This window comes from Triticum urartu, chromosome 5, assembly GCF_003073215.2.
Source record: "Triticum urartu cultivar G1812 chromosome 5, Tu2.1, whole genome shotgun sequence".
In the NCBI taxonomy this organism is placed as follows: domain Eukaryota; kingdom Viridiplantae; phylum Streptophyta; class Magnoliopsida; order Poales; family Poaceae; genus Triticum; species Triticum urartu.
The window spans coordinates 635,708,082-635,728,596 of record NC_053026.1 but is presented as its reverse complement, the minus strand read 5'-3'; the positions used below and the strand labels follow the sequence as shown (position 1 = coordinate 635,728,596).

Genomic DNA, 20,515 nt, shown 5'->3' with positions numbered 1-20,515 from the left:
TCATGTCAATAGCTACATGCCATCTGACATCGTGAATATATGTATTGGACCCACATTAACCTCGGTTGTTCAATTTTAAGTGCAAGTGGAACCATGCATGATGAAATGCATAGAGTCTGTTTGGTTAGAGACTAATGTGGCCAAGCCAAAGTGTGGCTGAGAAATTGGACGCCAAACTTTGACAAAAGTTGACAAAAAAATTGTCTCTATGACAAGTGGGATATAGGGACAATAAAGTGTGGCAAAAATCAAACACATGCCAACTAAACTTTGGCTTGGCAAACTGTGTCTGCGAACCAAACAGCCCCATACTCCATGCACATAGTCCAAACTACTATTCCTGTGTTTACAGAGGGAGTCTTCTCTAAGCAAATGAATCATGTATACTCCCTCCGTAAGCTAATATAAGAGCATTTAGATTACTATTTTAGTTATCTAAACACTTTTATATTAGTTTACAGAGGGAGTACTAATCATCTTTATTAGTTCCCTAGTTGACCTGGTGGCATGGCTAACCACTTCACAGCTGGTTTGTTCGATCTGGGTTACAAAATGCCTCGTGGTTGTGACAAGAGTTTTAAATTTAAATGATTTTGTATCTGCGCCAACCCTATGGTACTTCCGTACTATGCGGTACTTGCCGTTGCAAGACCCGTCAAACAATACGACTTCTATGCAGCGGAAGTTAGGTTTCTTATTTTTAGTGAAGATTCAAGGATAGTGATAGGAATCGGGCTTAGTATCACATTTACAGCTAAGTCTAGGTTGGTTAGTTACTCACCTAATCTTGAGTCAGCTAGCCTAACCATGGTGAGATATGGTTGTTGTATCTTGTCATGCAGTAAGACTAGTCATAGTGGGAGTAACTTAGGTAGTAACATAGCGTACTTCAAGAAAATTCATACAGTATGTGACACGTAGTTAATGAGAAGAGAGGTGTTTAGAGTAACATAATATGTTAATGTAACATAACGCTTCCTGAAAAGGGATGAGTCTACAAGCTAATAAATGAACTCATTTATGACACTACTATTATGTTACTTTGTACTATGGAGGTAATAACTTAGACTAGTGTCATATGCATGACACTAATATAAGTTACTCCCCACTATGACCAGCTTAAGGACCCTCTCATTGCTCCACCTTGGACTATTATAGCAGTATATCATAATATTACGTAAAAATCTAAAGTGATACCCTATTTAACGAGAAAAGATAGAGTTGCCATAGTATTTTCTTCGTTTTTATTTACTCTGCATGTCCATAGTATTTCCTTCGTTTTTATTTACTCCGCATGTTAGCTTTGGTCAAAGTCAAATTTTATAAACTTTGACAAAGTTTATAGACAAAAATATTAACATATACAATAACAAATCAATACCATTAGATTTATTATTAAATATACTTTCACATCATATAGATTTGTTATTGAATATTACTTGGTCAAACTTTATGAAGTTTGACTTTAATCAAATCTAATACGCAGAGTAAATAAGAGGGTGTTTGTTTCCAGGGACTTATTGGTCTAGGGACTTAAATAAGTCCCTATAAGTCCCATCTAAACCAAACAGGAGAGACTTATAGGGACTTAAAGTGAGCATTTAGGACTTATGAAATAAGACTCTCAAGGAGGGACTTATAGAGACTTATAGTTGTAATATGGTCTTATAGAGACTTATAAGTCTCAGGAACCAAACAGGTAGGAACTTTTTAAGGACTTGAGACTTATAAGTTGAGACTAAAAAAAGTCCTAGAACTTATGAACCAAACAGGAAAACGTAGGGAGTAATATAGGGCTATAAACCGGAAGGGAGCAATAATATCTCATAAATTTTCTCACACAAAAGATAGTATCAAATCAGAATTATTTTAAATGCAGCACAAATATAGTGCATTGAGAGTGCCATATCTAAACATGAATGCCAACTCAAAAACAAACAAACATGAACGCGAGATATACACCGGGGTGCCCAAAGTTGACCAATCTATAAATACAAGAGGATGCCGGCCCCTTCCTCGGTACCGTTGCTGCCAGTCAGCTCTCCCTCTCGATAACTTGACCAGTGACACTACAATACTCTACTGGTAGCACGAGAAACCTTTGCAGGGCGTCCATTCCACACACACACACACACACAACAGGCGAGGGAGCGCGATGGCCGTAGGTGCCGTTGGCGTCGAGGCTGGCCATGGTTCCCCTTTGGCTTACGGCGGCGAGCTCACGTTCACCGTGGTCATGACCTGCCTTGTGGCGGCCTCCGGCGGCCTCATCTTCGGCTACGACATCGGCATCTCAGGTCAGATTCACCCACAGCTTACTATGATCTTGCGCGGTGTGCTCGTCTCGTTTCTGATTGCTTGCTAACTGCTGTGAAATCCAGGCGGCGTCTCGCAGATGAAGCCCTTCTTGCAGACCTTCTTCCCCAAGGTGCTCAGGCGGATGGCGGACGCGAAGCGGAGCCAGTACTGCATCTTCGACAGCCACGCGCTGACCTCCTTCACCTCGTCCCTCTACATCGCGGGGCTCGTGTCGTCCTTCGCCGCTGGCCGCGTCACCAGGTCGCTGGGCCGGCGTGGCGTGATGCTGCTGGGCGGGGCTCTCTTCTTCGCGGGCGGCGCCATGACCGGCGCCGCGATGAACCTCGCCATGCTCATCGTCGGCCGCATGCTGCTCGGCTTCGGCGTCGGGTTCACCAACCAGGCCACCCCGCTGTACCTCGCCGAGATGGCCCCCGCGCGGTGGCGCGGCTCCCTCGGCGTCGCCTTCCAGTTCTTCCTCGCCCTCGGGATCCTCATCGCCAACCTCGTCAACTACGGCACCGCGCGCCTCGAGTGGGGCTGGAGGCTCTCCCTCGGCCTCGCCGGCGCGCCGGCCATCGTCATCTTCGTCGGCGCTCTCTTCCTCACCGACACGCCCAGCAGCTTCATCATGCGCGGGAAGGCCGACCTCGCCCGGTCGGCGCTCCTCCGGGTGCGCGGGGCCAGCGCGAACGTGGACGCCGAGCTCAAGGACATCACGCGCGCCGTGGAGGCCGCGCAGAGCAGCGAGGAAGGCGCGTTCCGGAAGCTGTTCGCCGATCGGCAGTACCGCCCGCACCTGACCTTCTCCATCGTGGTGCCGTTCTGCCACCAGCTGAGCGGCATGATGGTCCTGACCTTCTTCTCGCCGCTGGTGTTCCGCATCGCCGGCTTCGGGAGCAACGCGGCGCTGATGGGCGCGGTCATCCTCGCCGCCGTCAAGTTCGGCTCGCTCATCCTCTCCACGCTGGTGATCGACCGGTACGGCCGTAAGGTGCTCGTCATGGTGGGCGCGGTGATCATGGTCGTGTGCCAGGTCGCGAACGCGTGGATCATGGGAGCGCAAGCCGCCAACGGCCACATACCGCGGGCTTACGGGGTGGCGCTGCTGGTGCTCACCTGCGTGCAGGGCGCCGGGTTCGGCATGTCGTGGGCGCCGCTCATCTGGATCATCCCCGGCGAGATCTTCCCGATGGAGATACGGTCGGCGGGGCAGTCGGTGAGCGTGTCGACCACGCTGGGGCTCACCTTCCTGCAGACGCAGACCTTCCTCGCCCTGCTGTGCCGGCTCAAGTACGCCACGTTCGCCTACTACGCAGCCTGGGTGGTGGCTCTCACGGCCTTCGTCTTGGTCTTCCTGCCGGAGACCAAGGGCGTACCCCTCGAGTCCATGGGCTCCGTCTGGGAGCGCCACTGGTACTGGAAGAGGTTCGTCGGCGACGGCCACGGCCGGCGCAAACCAGCTTCATCTCCGTCTGCGTCAACATGAGCTATCTGTTCGTTTGTCCGTTCAACGACAACCTTGGTGTGCCGTGTACGCATGCTCAGTTAAAATTTTATTTAGGAGAGTGGCATTCTTCTTCTTCTTGCTTGGACTTGGAGTATCTTGTGTATTGACTTGCGGATGAATTTGCGATGTTGCTATCATGGGTACTGAATGTTTTTTTTCTTTTGACAGCTTGGATAATGGGTATGTTATTAATCGTCAGTCTATATATGTATACATGTTCTTGTGTAATGAAACGTGCTGATTACCGGAATATCTTCAACATGAGTACCTGCTGGTCAACAAATTGTAATCGACTCGACGCAAAAAAGGAAAAATATGGGCGTTCATATATATGTTCATAATGAGCTGAAATGATTGTCTTTTCTATCGCCGATGACACACAAAGTCATATTTTACAATCGCTCTGTTGTCTTACAACATTATTGTGATATCCCATTAGAAGGTTTTTAATGTTCCAGGAGAAAGGTTTATTGTGATGTCCCATTGTGTGTTATCATTGTTGTGGTGACACATAAGTCTTTCCATTATTGTGACTCACTTTTAGAAGGATTTTTCTTCTTCTTCCCTGAGACTACTCACAATGGAAATAGCATAGGTAGTAACATCACACATATCTAGATAAAATAGATGATGTGACAAGTAATAAATGAAGAAAGAGAGACATGTGGTAACATAGCTAGTTACTACTAGTATGAGTAGCATCACACATGTCAAGGCAAGATAGGTCTATAGCCTAATAAATGAAGTCTTGCATGTTACCACATGGGCATGTTACTACTCTATGTTACTATCCATTATGGCTAGTCTGATGGAATGTCAGTCTATCTCTTTTAGTAACAGACGATGCATTTTATGGCAATATGACTCTAGAGGGGGGGGGGGGGCATTCGATCTGTTTGCTCCTCGCAGGGTCCAAATCTTTCTGTAGCTTCTATCTCATAAACAAGCCTATGACTAGAGACAAATTTGTACAAAAGAAACTTGAATATACCTTTGGATTGTGTACTTTGCAATGAGCAAGAAATTGTTTCTCATCTGCTCTTTGATTGTGCAGTTTCTAAATTTTTTTGGAAATAGTTGTCTAGCTTCTTTGGAATAACTTTAGGATATGATTTTCCTTTCGTTGCCAGATTTTGGCCTGCTAACAACAACCACGTGTGCATAATTTTACATGCGTTTGCATCTTATGGTGTACTTGGAAAACTAGAAATGCACACATATTTAATAATGCAATTTGGTCTGATATTAAGCTGGTGTGGTGGTTAATCCTAGTCTCTAAAAAAAGGAGGATCCTACACAAGGAGAAGCATCTCAGAAAAAAGATTCAATCTCTGAGATGATCCCTTCATGGAATAGAAACTCCACATCGTCTCTCCTTGGGGTAACTGACCCTGACCTTGGCACTGGTTCTCTCAATAGTGCCCTCCTCTCTAGCATGTCCTTAGTTGATCCAGTCAATAACCACCGGGTGAGGGGAGTGGGCAGATGCTTTGCCATCCCCTACCTCGAGCCCAAAGAGACCAAAGCCTTCCATGCTTAGCCCCTGCAATCCTCTCGAGCTGACCAACTTGTCCCTACAGTCCCCGCTGAAGAAATCCAAGATCACCTTTTGTCGGTGTCAAAACCGGCAGACCTGGGTAAGGGGGCCGAGCTATTAGATCGGATCGATGGGTAAAAGAGAAAGAACACACAACATTTACCCAGGTTCAGGCCCCCTCTATGGAGGTAAAACCCTACGTCCTGCTCTTGCTTATATTACAGATGTATCGAAGTACAGAGTTGATCCTCGTCGGGTGTTGGTTTGCACTATCGGGATAGGAGATCGCTGGTTTGATTGCTGGACCTTTTTCATTCAAGTTTATAGTTATCATTTATGTTGTTAGGCCAAATTGGTATAGAAAATATTTATTCTCGTATAGTGCACTAAATGTCATCAAGCCTGGTGGTTAATCGCCAATTGGGTTGCACCCTTTTCATTCGTGTTCAAGAAAATTACTTTACGCTGTTAATCTAAAGAATACTATATAACCTATTAATCCCACTTCAACAACAAATGTCATCGGTTGTTTCGGTAAGGCGCGCTCCAAAATATTGGACAGTTTTTCCTCTTAATACGATTTGTGTTGTTTCTAACCTACCATGGTTATTTTTGTGCAAGATTTTTCTCTTGCAAAAAGAGCAGGCCCCACATGCTGTCCCCACCATCTGATCACTGATAGCGGGCTCCATGCCTGCTGGCACGTCTCGTCAGCACCAAGGATGTATAAAAACGAGTTTTGCATCGCATTTACACGGCAAAGTCAAGTTTTTGCATCACTTCAATGTACACCGCAAATTTATAGACCATTCATGTCAAGTTCTAGTATCACTGCACAAGTGCTGTAATTGACTTTCCCCGCAAAAAAAAAGTGCTGTAATTGACTCCTTTTCCGAGTTGTTTGTAGGACTTGTATTTTAAGACGAGAGCGGTTCTCGTTCCACGCCGTGAAGAATACGGTGGTCGCGAAAGGGAAACGGATACTGCCTCGACGGCAAGCAGCTGGCACTCACGTCGTCGCTGCACGTTGCCTGGCTTGGCTGGTGCCGTCCGTCGCTCGTGGTCGTGGCCAGCCCAGCTGCATGGCGCAAAGTGTTTTTTACCGGAGGCGGGAGCTACCGGTGATCTTTCCACCAATGAGGTGCTGCCACATCTAAAGTTGTGGGACCATGTGTATGTGTATATGAAAGTATTCATTGCAAAAAATCTCTTGTATTTGTGATTTAAGTCTAGTCAATGTCAGAATGATGCAGTACCTTTTAACAGGAACGGTACACATGCATGCATGCAGAATCTCTCCTCTCTCACACACAAATCCATCCATTTTATCTTTGTTTAAAATTTCAGATGGACAATATCTCTCACACTAATTTTCTATTATTGAAATATTTTATATATTCAAATCCCTGAACATGTGATTTGTAGAACAAGACCAATTTTGAATATATTTAAACTAGTTTAAGTTTTTCTATTTCAATCGTATCAAAATTTAAATTTCACTTATTTCAAATTTACTTATTCAAAATAATTGGAATCGATTTTGAAACTAGTGAAATATTTTTTGAAATAAGTGAAATCAGTTTTCTGAAACTAGTTTGTTCAAACATGTCAAACTGATTATTTCAAAACATTTTGGTAATGAATGGAATAAGTTTAATGAAATGAGTGAAGTCAGTTCTTTTGAAATGAATGAAATAAGTTTTATATTGAAACGATTGAAACCACTTTTCTAAATATAGTTTTCTTTGTGAGTTTCATATTTCAGCTTATGAAACTGTTTCTTTACTCCATTATGTATTTTTCTGAAACTAATGAAATCTATCTCTTGTAATGAGTGTAATCAGTTTTTTGAAACAAGTGAAATATAGTATTTCAATGGAGCGACTGTAATGGGTTTTCTTAAATGAGTGAAATGAGTTATTTGAAAAAGTGAAATATGTCTTTTTGGTGTGAAACGACTTTTTCAATGTGTGAAACTGACATTTCTGCTAAGCGAAATATGTTTCAATATTTGTTTCGAAATATGTTTTCTCAACTGAGAGAAGTATGTTTTCACATCTGAGTGAAATCATTTTCTTCTTTGAGTGAAATATGTTTCTTCAGATGAGTGAAATTGGTTTTTTAAACATAAAGAAATTAGTTTTTTTAATGATTGAAATCAACTTTCTGAAATTAGTGAAACTAGTATTTTGAGACAACTAAAATTTGTGTTTCCTAATGCGTGAAAATATGTTCTCTCAACTGAGTGAGATATGTTTTCTCAACCGAGTGAAATTATTTTTTCTTAAATGCGTAAAAATAATTAATTTCAGAAAAGGTGAAATATGTTTTCTCAATTGAGTGAAATATGTTTTCTCAAACAAGTAAAATATGTGTCTTAAAATAAGTGAAACCAATGTTTACAAAAGGTGAAATTATTATTTTGAAATTTGCAAAACAGGAGCAAACACTTTTATGAAATAGCAAAACAATCTTATTTTACGAAAGTGATGCCAAAGAAAATTGAAATATATAAATTAAAATTAGTTCAAATATATCCAACATTGATCTTATTCTAGAGGTCTTGTCAACACGATTTCAAATATATAAAAAGTTTCAAAAATAGACATTCACTTTAAAATATATCAATCATTCGAAATATATGGCCAAAATAAAGTGATGTCATTTATATGGGAAGAGAGAATCATGCATGTCCGGTCGGTCTCTTCATTCCAACTCTCTCTCTCTCTCTCTCTCCTGACAAAGTTGCATGGCATGCATGTATTTGGTCAGATGTGTCAGTGTGTGCCAGTTGTATTTAGATAGTATAAGAAGTGTAGTATATACTTTGACAGAGTGCACGAATCTTGACGAAACTAGATGGACAGCGGATGGTGTGCCGGCACCTCCCGCCACCGGTAAATTTACTTATTCGAGCTGCATGGCTGCATCAGCACGGCCAAGGCCACTGGACGTCAGCGCATCATGCTCGTGGGCGGGGCGCTCTTCCTCGCCGGTAGCGCCATCACCAGCGTGGCCATGCATCAACATCGCCTTCCCCGGTGCATTTATCTAATCTATCTACGTGCATACCACGGCGTGCCAGTGAAAGTCAAGTCTTCGGTTCACATACATATACACTGCATATGAATCCAGCCATTGTTCGCTGGACTCATTCGATCTTTGCAGTGGACTAACTACATCATGCCATCTAACATTGCCAAGATATCTAACCTCGCTTGCTTAATTTTAAGTGCAAGTGGAACCATGCATGGCTGGACTAACCGTCTAACAATAGGCTGACTGACGAGCCTTCAATCATGTCTGTTAACAAGTCTCTAGTTGACCTCGTGGCATGACTAACCACTTCACAGCTGGTTTGTCTGGTATGAGTTCCTACTATAAACATGACTCGTGATTGTTGTGACGGTTTTAAATTGAAATGATTCTCTGTTTTTTTCGGGTGAAATTGAAATGATTCTGTACTTACGCCCAACCTAAAGAAGTTCTAACGATACGTCATATGAGCTATCATATGACTATCGGATAGCAACGGACTGCTTGACGAACTATATAATATAAGCCATTGCAAAGAAATAAAGAACTCCGAGCAAATGAATCGTCAGCAATCATGTCGTCAATCATTGTTTTGATGGCTTTAGAGTTTTCTTTTTTATTTTCTTTTTCCTCCGCTAGGCAGAGATGCGTGTGTGTGTTAGTATTGGTGGTATGCATCCTAATCATGTGGATATTCATTGTGTGCTCATTGGGTTTGTATCAATTACTTTGATGCTTCATTTTGAGTTAATAAAATTCGATTTTTATTTTAAAAAAGTCCGTTTATAGTGCAGAATTTTTCATGTGCCAGCGGCAATCTTTCGCATCAGAGCACTCAGAGCATCTACAACCGGTTTTCTTCGTTTTTCTTTGTTTCCTTCTTGGGTTTCACTGTTTTCATTTTTTTGCATTGGTTTTCTTCAGTTTTCATTTTCTTTTTGGTTTCTTTATTTTTCTTTTTCGGGTTTTAGAAGTTTTCTTCGTTTTTCCTTTATTCTTTTTTATTTTCATTGGTTTCTATTTTTTCAACACATGTCTACTTTTTTAGTACATAATATACATTTTTAGCGTATGTGTCAAACATTTTTTTGATGCACGTTCAACATTTTTCAATTACATGGTGTATGTTTTTTCTTTTAACACATCTTTTGAACACTTTTTTAATATACAATCAATATTTTTACAAATACGTGTTGAACATTTTTTTAAAAGTATATGGAGATTTTTTTACATTGTATACATAACTTTAAATGTTTTCAGTACACAATATATATTTTAAGTGAGCACATGAAATTTTTTTGATACACACTGGACATGTTAAAAATACACTATGTACATTTTTATTACTTCATGTTTGAACACCTATTTGAATACATGGTCAATATTTTTTCATACACGTTGAACATTTTTATGCTAATAAATGTTTTTGAACTATGCAAATATATTTTTACATTGTATAAATATTTTTTAAATGACAATTTTTTTGAAACGTGAGAATATGTCTTTAAAATGTCACGTACATTTTCTTAATGGTAAGAATCATTTTTTTATATTATGCAAACATTTGTTTACATTGTATACAAATTTCTCAGAAATTTCACATATAGTTTTTTGAAACGCAGGAACATTTTTTATTGTCACAAACATTGTTTTAGAAAGGTATCAACATTTTTTTAGTTGTGCTTCCATTTTTATATTGTGTTAACATTTTAAAATTCATGGTTTTATTTTTAAAATAAATTTATTTATTTCAAAATATAAATAAAAACAAAATAGAAGAAAAAAATGAACATCACGTAAATGTAGTGTCAGCGTGAGGAACCCACATTCCTACTGGGCCGGACCAACACCGGCTGCATGTAGGCGAGGCTGCCTTCCCGCGCGCTCATCTAATCAGGTCATTCAGCGTTCGCAGCACCCTGGCGACGTGAGGGGGGGGCTCGCATCTTCAAGAGTTCTACGTGTCATCTTTTTTGTGAGAATAAATTTACTCTTTTTTTTCGGTGCCACGAGATTAGAGAGTTTTCTGTCTTTGCAGATCTGGCGAGTTTATATTGGTGTGTCAAACCTTTTTTGTTGGTTTGGTTCTTTGTGGAGTTGGAATCTTCCATCGACATCATGATGAAGATATTGTGATCCGACGACCTACACTTTTAGGGGATCATCCGTGGTCCAAGTACGTTCATCGATCAAGGTTTTCCATCTTTTTGGATGGGCGACTCGAGGCGCTTTCAAAAATCATTATTAATAATGTTCGTGCAGGTGAAAGAGTGACAACATCGTTAGTTAGTCCAAATGTAGCCTCTTTACAAAAGTCTTTGGAGTATTTTTTTTCCTAGCAGAGATTGATACCGCGAAGAAAGTGTTTTTGAAAAGGTTTCATTGTAATTATTAGTCGTAGGAGTTACTTTGTATTTTCTTGGATTTTAGATCCAAATTAGTGTAGCTGTAACTTTTATGAGTACGAATAAAATTACAAGTGCTTCTAAAAAAATCCAATCAAATCATTCTTTGGTCTAGGATAGGTAATCCTCCCCATTCCATGTTGGTATGTGACTCCCATTGAACCCGATCCTAACAAAAAATGGAAAAAAAAATTGAAAATCCAGGAAAATCGGAGTGTTTGAAAATGTTACAATTTGTTAACCTACCGCAAGAAAAATATGTTGCATCAATAAGATTCAGGAAACTATTGAACAAGAAACTTCTATGCTGCAATGTCGGACGTTCGACATCTCAGACGAAAAGGTAGATCCGGCGCTCCTATTGCCCCGTTGACACCATATATTTTGTTTTTGTAGTGTCAATAGTTGTTTCTTTACTAGCAATGTGCAAGGCATAATTTTCATAATATATACTCTTTTCATTTCTTTTTTTCTTTGCATACTTAGTTTAGTTTAAGTCAAATTTTGCAATGTTTGATAATTTTTTTTATTAAAAATATCAACATATGCAATACCAAATAACTACAATACGAAATATACTTCATGATGTATCTAATGACAATGATTTATTGTGAATGTTGATACTTTTTCTATAAACTTGGTCAAACGTCAGAAAGTTTAACCGAAGGCAAGCTTATTATAGTAATGAAATGAAGTTAGGGGTAGTGATGGTGATTATCTTAGTTGGCAGCTTAAACGCAATAGACGGCTGGGATTTCATCTCCTGTCCTGCTGCCGCGGATTACCACTACCCTGTCCAGCAAAAGCACTTCTTTCGGCGGCGGCGGCGGCGCGAAGGCAGAGCCGGAAGGATTAGGGTTTAAGCCATGGCGGCCGAGGACCAGATCCCGCGAGCGCAAGCCAACCCCGAGAAGACTAAGAAGCGGAAGAAGCCCAAGAAGGACAAGTGGGGGCAGCCCATCTCCGCCGCGGCCGACGAGCCGGCCGTCGAGCAGGTGCAGGAGCAAGAGGCACCCGAGGAGCCTGTCGCAGCGGCCGCGGCGGAGGTCGGGGAGGGCGCTGAGAGCTATGAGCGCGGCAAGGTGGTGGCGAGCGGCATGCCGTACACGACCACCGAGGAAGAGATCCGGGAGCTGTTCGACCAGTTCGGCCCCATCCGCTCCCTCCAGCTCTCCCGCTTCCCGGACTCCGGCAACTTCCGCGGCCTCGCCTTCGTTACCTTCGAGGTTACTACTTAACTTATTCTGCTATCTTGTTTCACTTTGTTTGTTGTATGCCGCCGTAGCAATAATTTAGCATCCATATAATCCTCTGTATTTGCTCCAAGTACAGAGGTTGAGAGACTGGCAATGGCTCGTTTGTACCTGAATCTGCATGTTTGTACAGTAAGAAAATTTGGATATTGCACTTGTTGGCACTACCCTGCTAACCATTTTGTGTGTCACACTGTCACCTGATTCTTTCAGTTTGTTGAATGGGCTATGTACATTACAGTGGTGTATGTGTTTGGTCAGTGTTCAACCACTGATCTTTAATTTTAGTTGTGGACTCCCTTTGCACGATTCGTCACAATATATGATGACCAATTGGCCAGACTGATAATGATTTGACGGCATTTACAATTTTGGAATTCCTAACATCATACAACTGCTATTCCCTTATCTCGTTATGGAGCAAATTAGCTGTTGCTGCTCTATGCGAGAACTAGTAAGGAAACTGAAGAAATTTTAGAAGTTGGAACATATAGCTAGTTGGCTTTTTAGTTCATTTGAACAAAGCTAATTCACTCTATTATGCCATTCAGTCAGATGAAATGATTTGCCATGAAATCTCGGTGAGATCTACTAAGAAAACGGAAGAAGTTTTAGAAGTCAGAAACATATAATTATATTTGGCTTTTTAGTTTATTTGAACAAGGCTGATTCATTCTACTCTATTATGTCATTTCAGTCAGATGAAGTTGCCGTGAAATCTCTGGAGCTTGATGGATACAAAATGTAAGTTTGAGCCTGTGTATTCATTTGTCTTCAACTCATGTCAGTGCACAGGTGAATTCCCTTGTTACTGATGCAAATACTGCTTCTACAGTGGTAACAGGTTTATGAGGGTCGAAAGATGCAGGATAACTGCTAGCTCGAAGAGGCAAAAGAAGACAGAGTTTGAATCTGATCCTGAGAAGCCTGATGGCTGCCTCTCGGCTTATGTCGGCAATCTCTCATGGAACATCACCGAGAAGGACTTGAGAGATTTCTTCAAATCATCAAGGATTGCATCAATAAGATTTGCCATCGACAAGAGAACTGGAGATTCTCGCGGTTTCTGCCATGTTGATTTCGAGGATGACGAATCACTCGAGAAAGCTGTAGGGATGAATCAATCTGAACTGAGGGGCAGACCTGTGAAGATAGCGTATGCTATCATCAACAGGGCCTGAAGGCTGGCTAGCTGATGCTCAACGTTTAGCATTATTGGGCTAGTGAGATTCAGCTGTAAGGTCTTGCCCCCTTCACTGTTTCCATTATGTTTCTATAGACCAAACACACCATGATGTTTGTGTATCCCAGATATTGGCCAGATGTGATGACCGTGTAACAGATACTTTCAGGCTGCATCTTATCAATCTATCTTAAAAATCATGCTGCACATTGTTTCTGTCCAGCACAGTTGCAGCGGCTTTGTAGCAGAGTTGTGGAAACCTGTCTGTCTTATGTTTGTATGAAAAAACCTCTGTCTGCAAATCTTTTCAACATGTACTTGTTCGCAGAGGATGTCTGTAGTTTTACTAATAGTGTTTTCCTCCTAGTGTCCACTACTAAGCAGGAGTATGATGTTTTCCGTTTGTTATTGACAGTAATAATCTCTGATGCTCCACTTTGATAACACCTCTAACCATTCATGTAGGATGCATACCATGTCAACATGGATAACATAGGTTTAAGTATTTATCAGGTTCTTTCCTGGTAGTCCTAGTGTAGGAAAGAAAATAAGCCAGGCACATTGGAGACCAGTGTGGCCTTATTTCAGTCTGTTAGTGGATCATGAAGCTACTATATATGCATTCGAGGTGATCAGTTTGCGTGTTATGATGATTGCCTGCAGGGGCTAATGACTAAGGTGATGCTCACCATTTAGCATTAGTGTGCTACTGAGCTTCAGTATTCGACTTCAGACTTTGGTTTCGCCCCTCTCCACAGTGATGTTTTGTTTCTTCAAATATTGGCCACATATAATGCTTGTGTTTCAAATACTTGGTGGCTACATGATCTTTATCAATCTATCAACCTTCTCTGCTGGCTGCACTTCATTTCGTGAAAAATCTTGCTGATACACCGCGCTATTCATGTTCAGCAAGGTTGCCAGCAAGGTTGCGATGACTTAAAATTTGTACAAATGCTGACTGAAATGCTTTTCTTTTTTATTTTTCCTTTGAGAATAAGACCGGCCTTTAATGCAAGTCGTTCGTAGAGTAGTTTTTTTTAACACCCTCTCTCCGTAGTTTTTTTTTCACATGTTTGCTTGCAAGGAATTTCTGTCCCTCTGATGCACCTGCTGCCCAGTGTCCTACGATGATATTTTACATCTCTAGTATGGTACAGTAGTATATGCAGCACTTAGACATTACAGATAACTATTCATGTTAGTAGACGTGCAATGTCATGTCAACACGGAGTAGATAATAACAGCTTTAATCAGGGTTGGGGGTGGTTATGCCATCTTTATCAGATTCCTGGCTGTCACTTTGTTCTCAGTTTCCTGGTCCGTCCATCATGAAGCCACAATGCATTAGAATGAGTATGTTCGTTGCTCCAGTCCAGCCCATCCTTTGTAGTAAAGCTAACGTGTGATTTAACATCTATCTATCTTTTTCCTTTTTGCGGAATTAGCATCTATCCATCTGACCGCGCGGCTTAAGCATCTAGCTTTAGCCTACGTTTGGTACTGCAAGTGACATTGGTCTGAGGTACATTTTCTTTCTTTCTTTCTTTCTTGAGCTTATAATAACATTACTATTATCGATGACCTAAACATACGTGTTGATCAAAATTGTATTCATGTCCGCGAATGCAGCTGAAGAGTAGTCTCGGGTGTGTCTTTTTTCCGAATCGGGGGTATAATCTTATCCTCATACATTAATATTTAAGGGGGAAAAGAGAGTTGAGGTTACAATATGACACAAGAAGCGAATAGAAAAAAAGAACTACTCTCCCGACATGAGTTAACCCGAACGCTTTGCGCCCGCAATGACCCAAAGTCTTGCTTCTTTTTTAATCTCCTCCATTAGAATTGTCGAAGGGGCAGATTTGTGTCTGAAGATCCTTTGTGTTCATCTCATTCCAAATGGTCCAACACATGAGCATGGTGATAGATGCCATTACACTCCTATTGGGAGCGCTGCTATCGGTCACTTTGCCCACCAATCTTTTGAGGACCTCTACATAGCCCAAACTCCGGTGTCAAGGTGCATGAGTTGGAGCCAATCTTTAACCATATCCCAAAGCCTCAAGGTGTAGCAGCATTTGTAGAGCAACTGGAAGGAAGTTTCCCGCTCTCTTTGGAATAAAGGGCAAAGGTCACAATTTGGCCAACCACGCTTGGCTAGGCTATCCGTTGCCTTCCTTGGATAACAAATCCAATTTAGAAGGGACTTCCTCCCCGTGTTGAGAAAACTTTTCTTCTTCCAATTCTTCTTTTCTTCATTCAACTCAGTTCAAAAAAGATGCGTCAAAATACTTCAATTGGTACGCGCAAGAAATAGGCCAATTCGGCAGGCTAACCACGCACATAATTTGGCCTTGGGGGGGGGGGGGGGGGGGGGGGGGGGAGGCTCCCAAACCGTGTTGTTCATGATGGCGCGGATTGTCCCCAAGAATTGGGCCTTGTACCCAAAGGCTGCTGAGTAGTGCCCGCTTGTCATGTGCTTCCAAGAGGTGTCAACATCAGTGTCCTCGAGGAGATGGATGTCACAGAGCTCCAACCAAACGGAGATGCATTCGCGAATGTGATCCTTGGAAAAGGTGTTGGGAATTTTAATCTTTAGAATCCGAGGATTGTCCTTCACTGCATCCTTGACCTTCCAATCTTTCTAGATGAGCATTCATAGATGAGTAGGGCAATCTCCTTGGGCTTTCTTGCCATTTAACCACGACGACTCCCAAAAAGGGGTGCGGGCTCCATTACCCATTGAGATGGTGGTGGAGGCTAGAAGAAATCCTTGCCCGTCATCGCATGGGCTCCCCAAACTCACCCAAAGTTCGGAAGACTCCTTCCACTCAAATCACAACCACTGCATCTCTGAGTGCCCCGAGCGATTTTTTTGAGGTTGAGTGCACCGAGCCCCCCGAGGTCCTTAGGTCGACACACCGAGTTCCAGTTAACTTTGCACTTATTAGCGCCCGTCATAAGGCCCGCTCAAGCTTGTTTGCATGGTGTAGCATGCCCGGTGGCACAATGTGTGTGTCTCTCTGTGTGTGTGTGGGAGGGGGGGGGTATATCACTTGCGAGGTGAGGAGGGACATCGGACATGAGAACGGTCGCTCGGCCAATGGTGGAGATATTTCTTCTGTCCCAAACAACGACCTTGGAGGCAATGTTGTCTTCAAGATATTGGAACCCTTTTGAGTTGCCAAACCGAAAAGCGGTAGCCCCAAGTACTTGATTGAGAAGGCCGCTCTAGCTGCCGGCAGACTAGGAAGAGTTGTCTCAAGGTTTAGATGGTCACACCGGATTAGAACAAGCACACTCTCTTGAAAATTTGTGGCCAACCCCGTTACGTCCCCAAAGTTGCTCAAAATGCTCGCAAAAATGTCAATGTCCCTCTTGAAAGGAGCCATAAAGATCGATGTGTCATCTGCATAAAGGTAAGCGCGGAACACGACCCTTCGACCCCGAATCTTGTGTAGAAGATCATGCTGAGTGGCCGGCTCAAGAACTATTTGCAAGGGGTCAATTGCAAATGACGAATATGAGCGGGAGGGGATCCCCATGGCGGAGGCCCCTATCATGCATGATAGGCAGGTCAGCCACTCTGCTGAGAAGAATCTGAACGTGGACATGTGGAGCAAGACGGCAATCCAATCCCTAAATTTAGCTGGGAAGCCGCGATGTAGGAGAAGATCGAGCAAGTACTACTCTCACTTAACCGAGCCAAAAACCTTTCAAATGTCGAGCTTGAGGAGGGGATGAGTTTTTTGATTTGTTACTGTTTAAATGCTACTAGAGTGAAGGTCGATCGAGAACAAACAAAGTGCAAATAGCAATGCTGTCTCATCTCACTGAAAATGGTTGCCATCATCCTCGCCGGTGCATTCATTCACTTCACACAAGGCCACGTGGGCGGAGCAAGCCAGCTACCCGCAACTGACGTTGATTTACTTTTCAGGTTATTAGGAATGATGGCGGTCTCTCTTCTTGTTAAAGGAGGAGTTTACCATCTTTTGTCTCTGCTTGCTTTCAAGGTCAGAGCTGCTGCGGCGGGCACTGCTGGCCAGTGACCCTTGCCGGCGGTGTCATCGTGTCCGATCCAGATCTCCGTACCTCAACCCACACTGCACGCAAGACAAGTTGACGAGGCCTGGATGGACGCATGCATGCATGCGACATGATCGACCCCCCGTCGCCACGCCACGTTCGCCGGGCCTTCCACGCGATTCCACTCATCATGATTCGATCCATCTCCACGGCGGCTGTTTTCGGTCGATCTAGATCGGGAGGAGGAGTCTTGATCCAAAACAGCAACAAAAGGAAAAGATCGGGAGAAGAAGCAGGAATCGGATCGTTTCGTCCCCCCCGAACATCGCGCTGCAGCACGCGTCCCAACATGCATAGGATGGGATGGGATGGGATGGGAGCCAACATCCCCTGATCGGCCGGGACAGGGCACATGCAGGCCGGACTACGTGGGCTCATAGTCACCGGATAGATACGGGTTTCGTTGGTCGTCGATCAGGTAAGGTACATGCAAGCACCCATCGAATAATAATAATATAATGCGGTAACGAATATTTACGGGTTTCACTTATTGATCTGATCAACATGGGTGAAGAGCGTGCAGAGTTTCTGTTCATGCCTCGTGATTAAAATTAGGGTACCACCGACACAACTGGGACGAAATCACTATTCTGACCCTTTAGACAAACTTTGTCACAAAATGAACTCGACGTCGAAGTATTTCATGATCTGACCCTTTTAGCAACGCCATAGCCCGCGGCGTTTCTGTCCAACATCCAATATAGAAACGCCGGCAGCTAGCGTGTCTGATCAAAGAAGAAACGCCGAGGTAGCTAGCGTTGCGGACCAGATAAGAAACATCGAAGGCGCTGGCGTTGCAGCCCATCATGGAAACGCCAATGACCATGACGTTGCTGTCCTCTTTGGTCATTATTAATTAGGTTGTTCATCCAGGTTCCACATGCACATGAAAAAGGGCAGCAACGCCATGGTTCTTTGGCGTTTTTATGATGGCCAGAAACGCTAGCGCCTTCGGCGTTTCTTACTTGGTCCGCAACGCTACCTATCTCGGTGTTTCTTTTTTTATCAGAAACGCTAGCTATCTCGGCGTTTCTTCTTTGAGCAGAAACGCCGCGGACTATGGCGTTGCTAAAAGAGTCAGATCGTGAAATACTTTCATGTCGAGTTCATTTTTTTTGAGGAACACGTTGAGTTTATTTTGTGACAAAGTTCGTTCAAAGGATCAGAATAGTGATTTCGTCCGACACAACCGTGAAGTGTACCAGTAGTCCGGATCCCCACCAATGAATCCAGCTCGGACTCATCACGTCTCGGGTCCCGGCCAACGCCAATGCGAGGCCTGTTTTTTTTATGCTAAATATAGAAGGCCTACTTTGCTATGATTCTACGGCACACGTATCACGTACGTATGCCCCGGACCTGCACCGGGCGTGTGTGATCCCAGTATTTGGGCTTCATCCCCATTCCCAAGAAGGTAAAAGTGCCACTGTAGGCTGAATGTCAACGCTATAGTCTGATTATCACGTGACACATGTGGTAAACAATTCAAACTACTTATGAACAAACGCTATAGTCTGGTCATGCCGTTCGTAATCACCGGGGAGGAAATCGCATCGTGTTTCGTCGGCAACGCACCTGAACCTGAACCCGAGCTGACTGTGCTCGGCGTCAGCGTGTCGTTGGGCCGCCTGAACCTAATGTCCAACATAAATGTGCCCTGTTGTCAGATGATCGTGCTCCAGTTGGCGCCACCGGCAGCTCACGGTGTCATCATCAAAGAACAAAGCTTCCGTTTCGAGAAATAAGAAAAAAGAACAAGAGCTTCAGAGCCAAAATTTGCATGCATCGACAGTAATTATGAGGGTGTAAAAACATCTCATTCATCACATACGGGGTCGAATGATTTAACATTTTGCGCCTCGGATTATTATTAGTATCAACTAACAATAGAGTGTCGGGATCCACACTGTACCGCTGAAACCAAATCGAACAAAGGAACCGTGCGAAGGAAGCCAGATGCAGATCTCTCCCTCCATCTTTTAACCGTCACCACGCTGCTACGGCAGCACGAGCAATTAAGTGCGTGCAGGACACGCCGCGTTGTCACGCCATGGCATGTTCCCCTGGTAGCTAGCTCTGTGAACCGCTCGATTGACTGAACGGACGAATGATGAGGAGCTAATTTTGGAACGGATCCAGATCGGACGGCAGGATCGCCCATCCTCACGCTACGCACCCCGAGCCTGCTGCCCCAACATGGAGCGGAGCGACGGACATCATCGTGTAGCAGCATGGACGAATGGGCGTGCCTGTACGTACGTATAATGTACTCCTTCCGTTCAGAAATACTTGTCCTAAAAATGGTTATATCTACACTTGTTTTAGATACAACCATTTCTAAGACAAGTATTTCCGAACGGTGGGAGTACTGTACTAGCCTCCACGTATTCAGATCTTGTATATACTCCCTCTGTTCCCAAATATAAGTCTTTTTTAGAGATTCCAACAAGTGACTATATACGGAGCAAAATGAATGAATCTATATTTCAAAATATGTTTACATACATCAATATGTTGTAGTCCATTTGAAATGTCTAAAAAGACTTATATTTAGAAACGAAAGGAGTACTTTGTAGAATCTCCAGTCGTTTAGATAATAATAGCAATACTATTACAATAATAGTACGCTAAAGACGCGAACCAATGTATGGTTGGATGGTTATAGAGACGTAAATTTCAAGATGATATGCCGGCTGAGTCTTTCGGATGTGTTCATAGGAGTAAGATATGCGTGTATGCGTTCATAAGGATGAGTGTATGCGCGTGTATATAAACGCTTGTGTCTGTACTGATGCTAAAAAAAAATACATCAGAGACAAAAAAAACACAGCGTCGGTTGGGTTTGCCCTTTTTCGACCGGAACAAGGCGTCGTATTTGCGCCACTTGGCTCCACGCCGTTTCCCACCCGGACCGGACCGGGCGGTTTTTCTTTCTGCCAAAAAAGAGCCGCCACCAAACCAAACAAAAAACGTTTTTTCCCAGGAGAAAAGAACAAAAACGGTGCTCCTCAAAAAAAAAGAAAGAACAAAAACGGTTGTGATATGATGATATCTGCCCGTCTACTATAGAACAAAATTTGCCGGGTGGTGGCCCACGGCGCAGCGACCGTAGCAGTACGAAACCGAGTAAACAACGCCAGCCAGCCAGCCAGAGTAATAAATAAATAAATAAAGCAGCCCAAAAATAGCACCCCGTGAGCG

At 43.2% G+C, this 20,515-nt stretch overlaps 2 protein-coding genes across 2 annotated transcripts; both read left to right on the top strand.

Annotated features, from left to right (window-relative positions):
* Window positions 1–2,009: 2,009 nt before the first annotated feature.
* Window positions 2,010–4,140, top strand: LOC125511455 (sugar transport protein MST1-like). The gene is made up of 2 exons (XM_048676837.1): window positions 2,010–2,297; window positions 2,382–4,140. Exons 1-2 carry the CDS (start codon window positions 2,156–2,158, stop codon window positions 3,785–3,787), a joined length of 1,548 nt encoding a protein of 515 aa, XP_048532794.1. The 5' UTR covers window positions 2,010–2,155; the 3' UTR covers window positions 3,788–4,140.
* Window positions 4,141–11,552: 7,412 nt separating this feature from the next.
* On the top strand, window positions 11,553–13,549 carry LOC125511454 (phragmoplastin interacting protein 1-like). Its single transcript, XM_048676835.1, has 3 exons — window positions 11,553–12,012; window positions 12,737–12,783; window positions 12,875–13,549. Exons 1-3 carry the CDS (start codon window positions 11,653–11,655, stop codon window positions 13,218–13,220), a joined length of 753 nt encoding a protein of 250 aa, XP_048532792.1. The 5' UTR covers window positions 11,553–11,652; the 3' UTR covers window positions 13,221–13,549.
* The last annotated feature ends 6,966 nt before the right edge of the window (window positions 13,550–20,515 follow it).

Excerpts from the sequence above, each read along its gene's own strand:
- LOC125511454 (XM_048676835.1), top strand. The coding sequence starts at position 11,653 with ATGGCGGCCGAGGACCAGATCCCGCGAGCGCAAGCCAACCCCGAGAAG. Across the intron at positions 12,013-12,736 it reads TCGCCTTCGTTACCTTCGAG|TCAGATGAAGTTGCCGTGAA; the intron begins GTTACTACTTAA and ends ATGTCATTTCAG. Across the intron at positions 12,784-12,874 it reads GAGCTTGATGGATACAAAAT|TGGTAACAGGTTTATGAGGG; the intron begins GTAAGTTTGAGC and ends CTGCTTCTACAG.
- LOC125511455 (XM_048676837.1), top strand. The coding sequence starts at position 2,156 with ATGGCCGTAGGTGCCGTTGGCGTCGAGGCTGGCCATGGTTCCCCTTTG. Across the intron at positions 2,298-2,381 it reads CTACGACATCGGCATCTCAG|GCGGCGTCTCGCAGATGAAG; the intron begins GTCAGATTCACC and ends TGTGAAATCCAG.